The sequence below is a fragment of the Rousettus aegyptiacus genome, unplaced genomic scaffold (genome assembly GCF_014176215.1).
Source record: "Rousettus aegyptiacus isolate mRouAeg1 unplaced genomic scaffold, mRouAeg1.p scaffold_m13_p_14, whole genome shotgun sequence".
In the NCBI taxonomy this organism is placed as follows: Eukaryota; Metazoa; Chordata; class Mammalia; order Chiroptera; family Pteropodidae; genus Rousettus; species Rousettus aegyptiacus.
The window spans coordinates 42,068,552-42,082,930 of NW_023416289.1; the positions used below are offsets into that span (position 1 = coordinate 42,068,552).

General features: G+C 50.8%; 1 protein-coding gene across 2 annotated transcripts; it reads left to right on the forward strand.

The window, feature by feature from the left end:
- The first annotated feature begins 5,868 nt into the window (after nucleotides 1-5,868).
- LOC107512292 (CD177 antigen-like) lies at nucleotides 5,869-13,853 on the forward strand. Of its 2 annotated transcripts, XM_016147681.2 has the most exons (9): nucleotides 5,869-5,977; nucleotides 6,052-6,192; nucleotides 6,461-6,646; nucleotides 7,361-7,480; nucleotides 7,681-7,794; nucleotides 11,839-11,979; nucleotides 12,681-12,866; nucleotides 13,003-13,137; nucleotides 13,402-13,853. In XM_016147681.2, the coding sequence occupies exons 1-9, from the start codon at nucleotides 5,926-5,928 to the stop codon at nucleotides 13,629-13,631; spliced, it is 1,305 nt and encodes a 434-aa protein (XP_016003167.2). In that variant the 5' UTR covers nucleotides 5,869-5,925; the 3' UTR covers nucleotides 13,632-13,853. The 2 variants fall into 2 exon arrangements, with proteins under 2 accessions (XP_016003167.2, XP_036087578.1); XM_036231685.1 differs by lacking the exon at nucleotides 5,869-5,977 and having other exon boundaries at nucleotides 6,190-6,646.
- Nucleotides 13,854-14,379: the final 526 nt, after the last annotated feature.

Below are 14,379 nucleotides of genomic sequence, written 5' to 3' on the forward strand. Positions count from 1 at the left end.
GAATGGGATGCAAACTCTTAATGGACGTAAGGTTTTATTGAGGGTGATGAAAATGTTTTAGAACTGGACAGAGAAGGTATTTGCGCAAGATGGTGGCAGCACTAAGTGCCACCGAATAGTTCACTTCAAAATGATTAGCTTTATGTTATGTGAATTCCACCTCATGAGGAAAACGAACTAAGTGAAAGAAGCCAGAACCCCCCCCCCAAAAAAAGAACATACTCTATAACTCTGTTTACATAAAATTCTGGAAAATGCAAATTTATCTATACTGACAGAGAGATGCGTGTTTGCCTGAAGACTGTGGGGTGCGGTGGGTCCAGGGGGAGGGATGACACAGACACATGAGAAACTTGTGGGGGGAATGGATACACATGGGGTGCGTGTGCACGTCAACACTCAGCAGATTGTGCACCTTTAAATATGTGTGGTTTATGTCTGTCACTTATGTTTCCGTCAAGCTGTGATCAAAGCGTGATATCATGCACTGTTTGTGTCATCAGGAGAGAATATTGTCTATCACTACTGTGTCCAAGTGGGCGGATCCTGGATGTGTGCCCACAGGAATGCAAGGATGATAATGGCTGGCCTTTATTTAGCACTCGCTGCGTACTGGGCACTTCAGGCATAGTTGCTCATTTAGCTCACCCAGATGCATCAGTTGGACTCATTTACATCACTCAACTCCTGGCCTTTGCGTGTGCTGCGTTCTTTGCCTAGAATGCTTATTCCTTTCCCCTCGTGAGCTCTAAGTTAACCAGGAGTCATTCTCTAATAAATGCCCTTCTTCAGGGACATCTTCCCTGGTCCTTCGGTCTAGGTCAGAATCCCCGTTATGTGAGGTCGTCATGCTCCATATTTCACCTTTCAACCATTACACCTGTGCAATTTCTTTACTCATTTATTAAAAAAAAACAACCAAGTGCTGACCATGTGCCTGTCACTGGTCTAAGCACTGGAGATGCAGCCATGAAACAGAACAGACACGGATCCCAGCCCTCACAGCCCCGCTGTGCTGGCAGAGGACTCACACGGCAACCCAGATGGCAACCACGACGATGTGTTACACAGTCTATCAGAATGAAGCTGTTTTTTCTTTATTTTTTTTCATTTCAATTTAAAAGATAGTGGTCAGAGAAATCCTCACTGAAAATGCAACATATGAGCAAATACGAGAAGGAGGTGAAGCAGTGGGCTCTCCGGAGTGGCAAGGAGGCAGCAAACAGGGCTCGGATGAGAGCTGAAGTTAGAGAGGGAGTGGCCAGGCGATGAGGGCCTCCAAGCCACATAGTGGATATGGCTTGACTCTGAGTGAACTTCAGAGTTGCTGGAGGGTTTAGAGAAGGGGAGGGATTGGTGCAATCAGCATTTCCTTGGGATCCCTGCGGCTGCCGTTGGGTTGAGGTCCAGGAGCCCAGTGAGGAGAGGAACAGTCATTCAAGTGACAAGTGATGGAGGCTGGACCAGTGTGGGAAGAAGGGGTCAGTTTCTGGATTTGTTCTGCATGTAGAGTCAAGAGAATCTGCCAAAGGATTGGACGTCGGGTGTGAAAGAACAAGAAGAGTTGGGAAAACCAAGGTGCACGCCCCCCAGGCAGGAAAGACTCTGGAGGAGCACACTGAGATCAGAAATTTGGTTGGGATCAAGGATCTTAAGGCAGCTTGAAGTGTCTTTTAGATATTAACTGTGAATTGTATAGGTGGACATCAGCAACAAGGTTCAATTTGTCTCTCTCATTCACTGCTATGCCCCAGAGTCCAGGGCAACAAACGCCTGGTGGGTACGTAGTAGGAGTCCATTACACATTTCCAAAATCAACAGATGAACAAGACATGAACAATCAAAAGTTCCTGGACACACATACACAATATTTTTTATCAAGTAAAAAAATATAGAGACTCACAAAGTTACCATGACTTCAGGGACCCTTCTAAACCCATCTGTTTTTGTATATCACATCAGACCTTTCCTGAGGATTTCTGTATTCATTTTTGGAATTAAATTAACTTAAGCATGAAAGTGTTTCAATAATATTGAAACCGAGTGGGCATCCCTCTGAGAGACCCCCGCCCCCCGCCACCTCGTCACCATCTGCTCAACAACAGAAGTGTCACTTGAGTCTTTCTCATAGGCCACAAGCTTGTCAGGTACTAATTAAAATTAGGGACATGTGAAAACACAACAAAGGGACCAATTAATCAGTAAGTAACAATAGCTTAAACATTAATCTGAGGACTCCCAATTCTTCCTTAACAGCTATGGACAATATCATACACACCTCTGGAGTTGCATTTCAGGAACTAAGACTGCCACCAGAGGGATGCTGTGGACAGCAAAGCATGGAATATTTTCATTAGCACATTCAAACGTACCTTCTAGGTTTTCGGTAATAAGTCAAGAGTAGTTACATTTTGATGTAACAATGTTTCGGTATTTTGTCTTGTTTGGTAATGATTTATATAATCGATGAATTGAATGAAAAGATTAGGCATACTCAGGTTTAGCTTTTAGTTAGGCTTGTTAAACTAGCCCTCTTAAAGAGTCCCAGCTCGGATGTGAAGGGCATCACAGTTGCCATCGCAAAATATGCCTTTTGAGATACTAATTTTCAGCTGGTTACTGGGAAACAAAAGGTTCAGAAAACCCCCTTCAACCCTCCCCCCTCCTTAAACACCTGGAAGAAATTTCGATGAAAGACCAGCTCCAGGAGGGCAGTTCCCATGGAGATGTCCATCAAACACTTATGTACCAAACACTTGCTTTGTCATCTCCATGCAAGTGGCTTTCCTCCCTTTTAAAGCCTCAAACCCCATCCGGCTCTTCTCCTTAGCTTTAGAATGGCATAGAAACCTCAACTACCCGATAGTTCTTTGGGTCTCCATTTTTGTTGCTGGCTGTCATGATTTCTAGTTAAAGATTAGGAAAGAATGCAGATGTGTCTGGGAGCCTGGAAACCTACCTGTAAAACAGGCTTCAGGCAATATATTGCTCGAGATAAGAGAAGAATGTAGCTTGCTAAGCACAAGATGGAGAGATCTGTTTTTCTGCTCTTAAGGTGACATCACTGAAACAACCCCAAGATGGATTGCAGAACTTCAGGTTGTCTACAAACAGGAAGACCTCTCAAACCCAGTAACAAAGACCCCAGACAAGATGACAGGAGAACACCAGGGGAGAAATAAAATCAGATTAAGAAAATCATGGAAACATACATCATCACTGACCAATCCTCACAGCCCACAACCTCGAATTCCTGCCCATCATTTTTTCCTTCTTTTTCCTCAAAAGATCCTGAATGTAAACCAATGAGGAATTTGATCTTTGAGCATAAGCTGCCTATTCATCTTTTACTGGTACCTTCAAAATATATGCTTTATTTCCCTTCGCTGCAACCCCATGTAAGTTTATTTGGCTGTCTAGGCGCAGGACAGAACCCACTACAGGGTAGCCAATAATAGGTATAGATTTACAGGCCTGTACTTCCACCGCTTCTGGGGGGAACACTACCCGAGCTCTGTGAGATCAGAGAGATTGGAAGGGGGTGAAGGTGACCTCTCAAGGAGTGAGAGGTCTCAGAGAGAGAGGGGAGTGCAAATAAAATCTCAAATTCCAAGAGCACCTATTATCGGCAGATCACCTACATTATTATCATAACTACTTCTAGTATTGCACCTACCTGATTATTTTTTATACAAGATAAAAGGTTTTATTCTCCCATCAACAATCACTTCTCCAATGGAATGTCCTACAATTCAACTCAGTTCTGACTCTAACTACCCACAGTTGTTGTAGACCCCACAGGTTCAAGGCTCCGAACCACAAGACTGCCCCACTTCAGATGCCGATTGCAAATGGAATGCCCAGGCTACTCCCATTTCTTCCTGGCTGACTACAAATTCAGGGGTTCCCATGACCCCTGCCCTCAAGTTTTTAATTATCTAGAATGACTCACAGAACTTAGGAAAGGGCTGTACTTACTGTTACTGGTTTATTATAAGGATACAACTCAGGAAAAATCAAATGGAAGAGAAGCATAGGGTGGGGATGGGGCAGGGGTGTAGAGTGTCCTATCCTCTCCTCCCCGCCAAAGCAGGCCACTTTCCCTGTACCCAGTTGTTCATGACATGGAAGTTCTCTGAAACTCATGTTTAAGGTTTTTTTTTTTCATTTTTATGGAAGTTTCATTATGGCAGGTGGCATGATTGATGAAATCATTTCCCATCAGTAATTATCTCTAGCCCCTCTCCTCCCCTCCCAGGAGGTTGGTGGGGTGCGGCTGGAAGTTCCAAGCTTCTAATCAAGACTTTGCCTTTCTGGTGACCTTCTACCACCCTGAAGCTATCTAGGGGCCCGCCAAGAGTTACCTCATCAGGACAAAAGACACTCCTATCACTCTCACTACTCAGAAAATTCCAAAAATTTTAATTGCTCTGTGCCAAGAACCAGGAACAAAGACCTTTAAATACCTTCCTATGATATCACATGAGGAAACTGAGGCTTCTGGAGGTGGGGTCACTCGCCCAGAGTCACACAACCTGCAGGGGTAGAGCTAGGATTTGGACCCAGACTTGCCGTGTATTGTCTATGAGCACTTGGCATCTATGCTCCACCCCTTTCTGTGTTCCCTCCTATATCAGAGGTGCTAAAAGGTTAAACACTTTTTTTTTCACTTCCTAGGAGATGAATTCTCAGAAGCAATTGAAGTTCTGCCACTGAGATGCTCTTGGTGAAATATGGAGAGTGAAAAAAAATGGAGGCCATTATATCTGCCGCTGTGTTGACTGATAAGTGGGCCTTGGCAGACACAAGCTTCACAAGAATTAAAGAGGTATTTTTTTACCTCTGGGTGGAGGGAGGCCGTGGCATCGTGAGCCCAAAACCAGACTTTCAGTGGCAACTTCCAAGTATCCATTTCTCTAGCTCTTCAATGATTTAACCACCTAATTCCCTGTGTTAAAGACGTTTCTGTTAGAAATACCTAAAGGGGTTTCTGCTTTCTTGATGAAACCTAGATTGGTATACCAGTTATGCTTTTCCCGAGGTCTATAGTGTTTTTACCAATACAGTATGAGTCTGGGGGTCAGGAGTAGAAGTGAGAAAAAAGAGAGTAGTAGGGATCAGAAAGAGAACAGACAATGAGAGTGAGAGTGTGTGGGTCTTTGGTATGAAACCCATGGAAAAGGAGTGGGAGAGAGAAAGAAGAGAAGAAAGGCTTTATCTAAATATTCTCCTCTCCCAAGCTGCGGGCACAGAAGGCACATTACTAAAGAGGGGTCCTCTCATTTTGTCGTGCTCTCCGTGTGAGGGTTCTGTTTTAGAACCCACCAGGATCCATTCTTTGTCTTGGAGGTCTTCTAAAATTCAAAAAGAGGCTTCACTGGGTGGTAAGAAAGTCTAAAATCTACAATCCCACTACTGCAGGGCTGGCCTGAGGACCAAGACCTGTTATCCATCAGCCTTCAAGAAATGGCCTCACCTCTTTGAGCTTCAGTGTCCTCATTTGAAAATGGTGACAATTCCTGCCTTGCAGGCAAGTGATAAAGTTTAGGAATACTGCGGAGAAAGTACCTCTCACTAAGCCAGGCACATCTAAGTCTGAAGACCTGCCTTGTCAAGCATAGGTGCACAAGAAAGGAAAGAATTGGGAAATCCAGTTTTTCAGATTCCCTCAGGGAGACAGGGTTGCGATGTGGACACCTGGGTCTAAGGGAGGAGGGTCTAAGGGCCTGGTCTCCGGGTCTGATGGAGGAGGGGGACTCAGGGTACTTAAAGTGTTGAGACTCTGTGGGAGGGCCCAAGCCTCCTTTCCCAAGGCCCTCCACTCCCCACCCATTTCCTGGGCTGCCTCTGGTGAGACTGGCTTATAAAAAGTCTCAGTTTCCTGGCAGAAAGAGCAGGAGGGAGAGAGTTCTACCTGCCCTGACCATGCGCCCGGCCTTGCTGCCAGCCCTCCTGGGCATCGCCCTCGTGCTGCCTTGTGAGTGAAGACCCCAGCGTGGGTGGGAATCTCCCTGGAGGATGGGCTAAATGGGTTTACTGTTCCCATCTCAGGGGTGGAGGCCCTGATTTGTCAGTCGGGCACACTGGAGTCCGTGGTGGATATATCACAACTACCCTTTCAATGGAAGGCTGGACAGAGGAAATGTGAAGATGGCTGGGGTTGCCTGGACACGATGATGTTGATTGAGAATGGTGAGAAGAAGCCCGCAGGTGCCAAGCCTGACTCCCACACTCTCCTGTGCAGAGATATCCCTCCCCCTGCCCAGTCCTACCTGTATCCTGTATTGGGACTCAGAAGACATGCTCCCCTCATTCCTGGAGCAGTCCACTCCTCAGCAAGAACAACCCCTCAGGTTCCCAGTTGCCTCCTCTCCAGCCTCTCACCCCAACTATGATGCAGACCTTCCAAGACCCTGGTGTCCCAATCCTCACCCCAGCCTGTCTCCCTTTCTCTGTCCAGGACCCCAAGTGTATCTATTGCTCATCAAGAACTGTACCAACAAGGAAGATCAAGAGGTCCAAGTCACCCAGCACAGGGCAGGCCCTGGCCTCTCCATCATCTCCTACACACAAGTGTGCCGCAGGATGGACTTCTGCAATGACCTATCCACCAGCATACCCTTTGGGGCCCCACGCCCCACCCCAGGTATGGAGGGAGGAGGGAGAGGAAAGGGATGTGGGGGAGATGGGAGCAACAAGCCCAAGGGGGTCGAGATGAGCACAGAGAGAGACTGTTCATTTAGATTCCCCTCCCACTCCCACCACCCAGCCTGCCCACAATATCCAGGAAACCCCTCCGATCCCTTCCCAGGGCAGCATCATCTAACAGTCCTGGGCCAGCGAACTGGAAACACCTTCTGATCTCTGAACCCCCACCTCACACTCTGCAATGGCCTTAAATTGAGCTTGCACGGTTTTCTGCGGGTTTGGTTTACCTGTTTCGAATCAGATTCTGGTATTTTCTTTACAAAACAAAATTGGCCTATAACGTCCCACTGTCCTTGTGTGTATCATAAATAGGGTTTGGGATGATGTTGTATGTTGCTCTGTTTTTAGAATCATCTTGTTTGCTTGGACACTGTAGTGCGAGTCGTGGATGAAATTTACCCTGGTTCCTTCCAGGCCACCCCTCCGGTTTCAGTCCCCAGTGCCCCTCCGCAGACCTCATGCTCCTTTCCTCTCAATGTAGCCACATGACCCTAATTGCCTGCACCCCAGACCTATGTGAGAGGAACTAAGCAGGGCACATCTGGGGAGACTGAGAAGCTTGATCCTGGGGACCAGAAAAGGTGAGGCAGGTAGACGGCACATGATCTGAGCGTGAGCGGCTCAGGCCTTCCTTCCTCTCTCACCTCCTCAGTCCCAGGGTCCGTGCGATGCCCAGTCTGCTTGTCTAAAGAAGGTTGTGACTCTGAGGAAGAGTTGACATGCCCTGCCGGGCACACGCATTGCTACAAGGGGGTCCTCCAGTTCCGGGGAGGTGAGCTGAGACATCGTATTCCCCTCGGGCCACTGAAGGCAGGGAGGGTCTGAGGACCAAGATCTGAGCCTCTGGGGAGAAAGGGTTGCTGAGGCTTGGGACCTGGAGGAGGGTGGGCCGGGCTTCCCAGGGCTGGGTGGTCCCAGCGGCGGTCTCTGCTTCTCTCCTTCTCTCCCTCTCTGCCTTATTCCTGTCCACAGTTGGTATGGACACCAATCTGACTGTCCAGGGATGCAAGACCGAAGTAGGCTGCAATCTGCTTAATAAAACCAAGGAAATTGGACCCCTGTCTTTGACCGAGAACTGTGGTGATGGTGAGTCCCACACCCGAAAGACCAGGCTGTGACCTGCCCTGCAGCCCTGAGGCACGATGACTCTCGTGAAAGTCAGACATTCCAACACGGCCCACCAGTGCCAGCACCCACAAGTAATGTAGAAGTCCGTTAGTCACTCAGCATGTGAAGGAGACAGATTGTCCCAGTAAGTGCTTCATGGTGGGGCTGCCAGTAAGATTGTCCAGCTGAAGGAGAGAAACAGGGCATGGTCTAGGGGACAGATGTATAGGACAGGAACCCACTGGTGGGTATTTTAAGTGACTCCAGGACTGGCCAGGAAGTTGGAGCAGGCTGTGTTGATGGAAGGGGGTAGGGGGAGGTCAGAGGGGCAGGGAGGGCTGGCCGCCTTGTATTCTGCTTTATCCGTTGGGGGCGGACATGAGTGCGGGGGCATCCACGGGCTCTCGTGCTGGGAGTGACTGCCTGCTTTCATAGCTATTTCTTTACACTCTTCACCTTGGGTAGTCCTGGGTCTCCCACTTTCCCTTGACCACCTGCACCCCCCTCACCCGACTCTCAGCCATTCTTCTGGAGCTCCCAGTGCCCATACTGCATAGGAAAGATCAGAGAGTAAATCAAGGTGCTTTGGGTGTGATAGGGAAAGCAAGAGCCCAGGGGGGCACAGTGAGGGTCTCCACCTACTGAGTCTGGCTCGCACGGTCTGAGCCTGGAGTACCTCTGTGGCAGGGACAGGACTGGGGCTCAGAAGAGCAGGGGGAGCCTCCCTGAGCCAGCATGGGTTTCCTCAACTACCCCCCACACCTTCACCCTAAAGCTTCAAGGAGGAATTTGAGTGAATTCAGCAAACATCGTCTCTGTGCCCGGACCTGTCTGGCTAGACTGGGAACCTTGAGGGCAGGGCCTGGATGTCGCTGCCACAAAAGGGCTGGCTCAGGAGGGGATGTTAGTCTGTGACAGATTCCAAGACCTCCTGTGGAGACCCCAGAGGGCTCAGACCTCGTCCCTGCCCTAAAGAGCCTCCAGGATGAGGAGCGGCAACATCACAGATGGTCACAGGGCTGGGGTAGAGGGTGGTTGGGAAGCCTAGAGAAGGGAGTTCCCGATGTCTTGGGGCAGGTATCAGGGAGGGCTTCACGGAGGAGGTTACCTGTGAGCCAAGTCCTAAAGACAACATGCAGCTCATTAGCAGAAGAGGAAAAGGACCCTAACAGGCAGAGAAAACAGCCTCGCGAAGGCCTGGGGTCGGGACTGAGCCGGACGTTTTCAAGCAGCGACCTTTGGCTCTGCCTGAGGAGAGCTTGTCAAGAAGGTGCAGCACAGCTGGGACGGGGGTGATTCCAAGTTTTCCGGACTGATAAGGTGGGTGTGGGTGACCCCGGGAGAGCCAGTCTTGAGCAGAAGGAGCTGTGGTGCGGGGCCAGGAGACAGGGAATGACCTGGATGTCTCGGGAATGGGTATTGGAGAGGAAGCAAGGAAGGGGTAGGGAGGCCTGCTGGTGGTCCAGTAGCTGCAAAGCCAGAGAGGGGTCGGTCTTTCTCCCGAGGGCGGGGGCGATGGGAGGGTGCTGAGCAGGGAGAGACTGTCTGAGACTCCCCATTTCATTCCTGCCGTTTAATTGTCTGGCCCTCAACTCTGGGACTAGGTCATATTCATAATCCAGAGGGTGTTTCAGAAACAAATCGTAATAACTCAGGCCACACACCATACCACATTGACACACAGCACACAGCACACACCACAGACAAACTGCACTCACCATGCCACATACACACCGCACATCACATGCCACACACGGGCCACCTGACACCCGACACGCACCACACACACCAGAAACCTCATACACCACACAGAGCACACAACAACTCACCACACCTCACGTGCCACATACACCACACACAAACAAAACACAGGCACACAGAACACACGTCCACACCTGCACAATAAGCACATACCACATGCATCACACACATACCACACAAGCACAACACACAGCATACAAACATATCATATCATATGCATACCTCACACACCCACACGTACACACTCCACCACGTACCATGCACTGATGCTGCACAGACCACACACAGGCCACTTTAACACAGTTTCTACGCCCCAGACGAATAGTCCTGATACAGAACCTTATGCCATTAACTGTCAGCCCCGGAGTCAGAGCTGGCAGGACGCCTTCACCTTCACTGGTACACGTCAGTCCAGCAGTTTACCAAATATTTCTTGAGCATCAGCAAGACCAGGCGTCAGAAGCTGGGGTATAACAAGACGTCATGGAGCGAGAAGGCGTTCCGGGGAGAGGGACAGCTCCTGTGAAGGCATGGGGCTGGGAGATGGCAGAGCACAGACTGCCCCACACAGGCCCTGGCAGGAGCTCGTGGAAGGAGAACCAAGGGCTGCAGGGGGAAGGGCCTTGGCTGCACCCTACGGAGTGGGGCAGTGGTCCACAGTCAGGGAGGGCACAGTACTTAACCACTTAGCATCTGAATCTGAGGTGTTGGCTCCCGTCTGGGCTCTGTCCCCTAACCGGCTTTGGAGGATGACTACCTCTTTGAGCCCCTTTCACCAGATTCGGAGGGGAGGGAATGATTCCAGGCAGTGGGTTGTAAGGAGCACATGCAGATTTTGGGGTGGGCGTGTGCCTGCTGCGTGCTGTGTTCCAGTAAGAGCTCGGAGGCCAGTGCGGCTCCAGCAGTGTGGTCAAAGGAGAGCAGAACAGGACATGTGGGCAGAGAGGCAGGGTCAGGCCAGTTCACTCAGTGCCTCGAGGCCATTTTAAAGACTGAGTTTTATTCTGAGTGGGATGGACAGTTATTGGAGTCTTCTGAGCAGAAGAATGACATGAATCACCTTACCTTTTATGAGGATCCTTTGGGCCACTGGGTGGAGCCTTGAGTAAGAAGGATGTGGGGTGGGGAGGCGTGTACAAAGAGACTCAGGAGGAAGCAGGCAGGGCTCGGGGGGTCCTGGACCTAGCTGGGGCAGCAGAGGTGGTGAGCGGTGGTCAGGTTCTGGAGATGCTTTGCAGCTTAAGCCAACAGGATTTCCTGATGGGTGCGACACGGAGTGCAACACCTAGAGAACTGTTAAGGGTGACAGCAATGTTCTCCTCTTGAGCGATTGCAAGAGAGGAGCTGCCATGACTAAGACGGGGAAGGTGGGGGTGGGGCGAGCGGGATCAGGCCAGGAGGAGGGCGGCAGGAGCCAGGGGCCGTGCTGTGTCAAGAAGGGAATGAGCCGTCCTCCTCCGGGGGCTGCCGTGAAGATGACACAGTGAGTGTTCTTGGGTCGCCAGCCGGGAGCGTCTGCATCATGCGACACATCACTGCTGGTCACGTAATGGCCTTCGGAGCAGGTCTAGGCTTCTGGTTTCCCTCTGGACTCCCGAGCACCCAGAGGCCAAGGTAGCTGAGGATGGTCCTCGATCACTGTGTCCCCACCTCACTCACCCCGAGGAGCCTGGCTCTGCTAATTATCAGCGCCGGTACACTGGGCAAGCTGCCTTAGAAGCACTCTGCCTCTGTTTCCCATCTGGAAATCGGGAAGGGGAAGAATAACACCACCACCTTTGGGGGCGTGGGAAAAATTGCGGTAACCCAGGCGAGGGCGCCCTGTGGGAGGCTGAAATGGGCTTTCCACGGAAGACGATCACCACAGCCAGACATGTAGGAAGTCTTCGGTACACGCTAGGGGCAGGAGTATTTTTGTCTGGAACATCATGATTTTCAGTTATAGGAGATATGATGTCACTGTGGCCTCCTTCCAGAAGAGGATTTTGAGGCCTAGGCTAAGGAAGAGGTCTCGATTGGCTCACCCCACAGCCTCCCTCAGTGGCTGTGGAGAAAGCTCCCACAGATGTTGGAGCAGAAGAAGAAAGAATGGAGTGGGCTCCGACTGCAAAGGCTCCTTTGTAAACTGAGACTGAGGGGCTGTGTCCACACCTCCTGGAGTGTGGCTCAAGGCCGTGCTCCCCTTCCCAAGCACAGGACCTGGATGGACAGACGTGGCCCTTTCCCTGGCTTGCACAGACCCTTGTCGTTTCTTCTCCCCAGCGTTCCGGACCTGTCAGCAGAGCACCTTTTTTGAGACTCAACCATACCTTGCCGTCAACCCCATCCAATGGAATAGGTCCAAGAACGTGACATGCGATTTGAACGAGGTGTGTCAGGAGACACTTCTGCTCATAGACGTAGGTGCGTGTGCTGCCCAAGAGCGTGGGACGCCTGCATGGGGTCCTGGGTCTCCTGCCTTCCTGTCCCCTGAGTTTCTTGCCCGGTGCCCCCACCAACCCTCACTTTAAGTTCTAAACCCAGCTCTTTCTCTTTCTGCACCTCGTTTTCACCTTCTGAAAGTGGGTGAGGTCAAGGTGAAGGCCTAATGTTACCTAGTTTGCTGCGTAGGTGTGAGGAGGTATGTGCTGGTCCATGCCCAGAGCTGAGTCTATGGGATGCCTTTGTTCAAGGTTCATTGTGTGCCGGGCTCTGTAGATCCCATAGCGTCTGCATCTTGCAGTTTTACGTGCTAGTGGGGAAATCAGTAAACAAAACAAAACAAAAGAAAAAAGAGCAGGATATGGATATAAAGATAAAGGCTAGGAGAGGAATTCCACAGAGAAAGGAGAGAGAGAGAGAGTGGAGGAAAGTTGTAATTTGAGAATGGGAGATCAGGGGAAGCTCTCCTGAGAAGGTGACATTTGAGCAAGAACTGTGAGGTGGCAGAGCTGCCAGGGGGACCCAGGCTCAGGCCCCAGGTTTCCACTACCAGCCATGACCTGTGCTCTTGCACTCAGAGAACCCACCTTCTCCCTCTGCCTGCTGAGCATGGGGACTGGCTGGTTCCTGCCTCCTTTGGAGTCTCCCCTCCCTGAGCCCAGCTTTTACTCTCTCACCCTCAGGACCCAAATCCCTCATAGTGGGCAGCAAAACCTGTAGCAAAGCCAAGACACAGGATTCCATGAATATCTCCATCCACTCGGAGCCCCCTGGAGTTTTTATCGCCTCCTATGCCCATTTCTGTTCCTCTGATGGGTGCAACAATGCCAGCAGTACCAGGGTGCTGTTGGACTCCCTCCCTCGTCCAGGTATGGTAACACAGAGGGCCAGAAGAGGGCAGGGACCAGGTACGTGAAGAGAGAGATGCTCAGAGACTCTGAGGATCAAGAAGGTGCTGCAGCTGGGAGCACAGTCACACACCCCGACCCTCTCTCTGCTCCTCAGAGGCCACTCCTCAGGGAAATCTCCTGTGTCCTGTCTGTGTGGAAGTCAATGGATCATGTACACATACATCTGAAAATGTTATCTGCCCTAAGGGCAATACTCATTGTTATAGAGGTTCCCTTCGACTCAGTGGAGGTGAGTGCTGAAGGCCAGGTCCTGAGGATAAAGGTTTGGGGGTCTGCATTCATGGATCCTGCAGTGAGGCGGTGCTGGAGGCCCTGACTAAAGGGCTCGAGGGTAAAGACGGCTGGGGACCCAGATTTCCAGATCTCAGGGAGAAGGGCCTAGGAGGCTGATCACGGGCTGAGGGAGGGGAGGTAGGATCTGGGATTCCTGGGTTGTAGGAATTTAAGTGAGCACTATTTTGAGATCTCTCTGATTCAATTTTCATTCTTTTAGGTGCGCTGTCTGCCACAATTGGCATTCGGGGCTGCATGGCCCAAACTTTCTTGATGAACTATTCCGAGCAGATTGGGGAGTTGTTAGTATTCGAGAATGAGGATAAAACTCTTTCTAAAGCTGGAGCATCCCCTTCCCTAACCCTGGCTTGGGTGGTTGGGCTGGGACTATCCTCAGCCCTTTGGTATGGGGCACCCTTACTGCTGACTCCATTTCCCCATGACTCTTAGCCTCTGCTCACCCCCTATACCCAACCCTCCCTCTGGCCTTATAACCAGACACTGAGTTAGTGTCCCATCGTCTCCATGACTTCTCAGAGAGCTGCGCGCCACACGCTTTGTGGCCTGATAACAACATGAGGAAGGGCCTGGGAGCAGCTCACCTTGCCCTGTAGGAGCATGAATACTGAAGCAGGGGCCACATGTGTCTGATAAATAAAGACATCATTTTTTTTTCTCCCAGTGATGTGGTTTCTCTATGGGGGGGGGGCGGGCAGGGGAGCATAGGGCCTGGCATGGGGAGTCCAGTGAGGGCATCACCATCTCAGGCTGGTCCTTCACTGATCAGCTGCGCGTCTCTGGTCCAGCTCGGATGATAGTAGAGCCTTCAGGGTGCTGCAGTCAAAGGTGTTTGGGCATCGCCATGACCTGGGAGGTGAAGGTGCACTTCGACCACTGAGGCTTCTGACTTAGGAGTCAGGCTCCCAGCGCAGACGAGGACTCACTTCACTTGGGTTACTTGACATAAGGGTTTGTGCGAAGTGGACAAACAAGAAGGTATGCACAGTTTCCTGAGGCTGGTGCCGCAGGGTCTGCTGTTGCCATCCTCGTCCTGGAAGGCTCAGGAAAAGCCATGACCATTGCTAGAATCTGGGGTGAGGGGAGGTTAAGAAATGGCTGACTGACAGGAGCTCAGTGAAGTAGGATCTCAGGCTGAGTCTTTGGTCCAGACCACAGTTACCCTGTAGGGAGGGAGCTG

What these genes read in the sequence shown, in the direction of transcription:
- LOC107512292 (XM_036231685.1), top strand. Translation starts at nt 6,190, where the DNA reads ATGGTGAGAAGAAGCCCGCAGGTGCCAAGCCTGACTCCCACACTCTCC. An exon ending in ACTTCTGCTCATAGACGTAG is followed by an intron (nt 11,980 to 12,680) that starts GTGCGTGTGCTG and finishes TCTCACCCTCAG; the next exon opens with GACCCAAATCCCTCATAGTG. An exon ending in TTCCCTTCGACTCAGTGGAG is followed by an intron (nt 13,138 to 13,401) that starts GTGAGTGCTGAA and finishes TCATTCTTTTAG; the next exon opens with GTGCGCTGTCTGCCACAATT.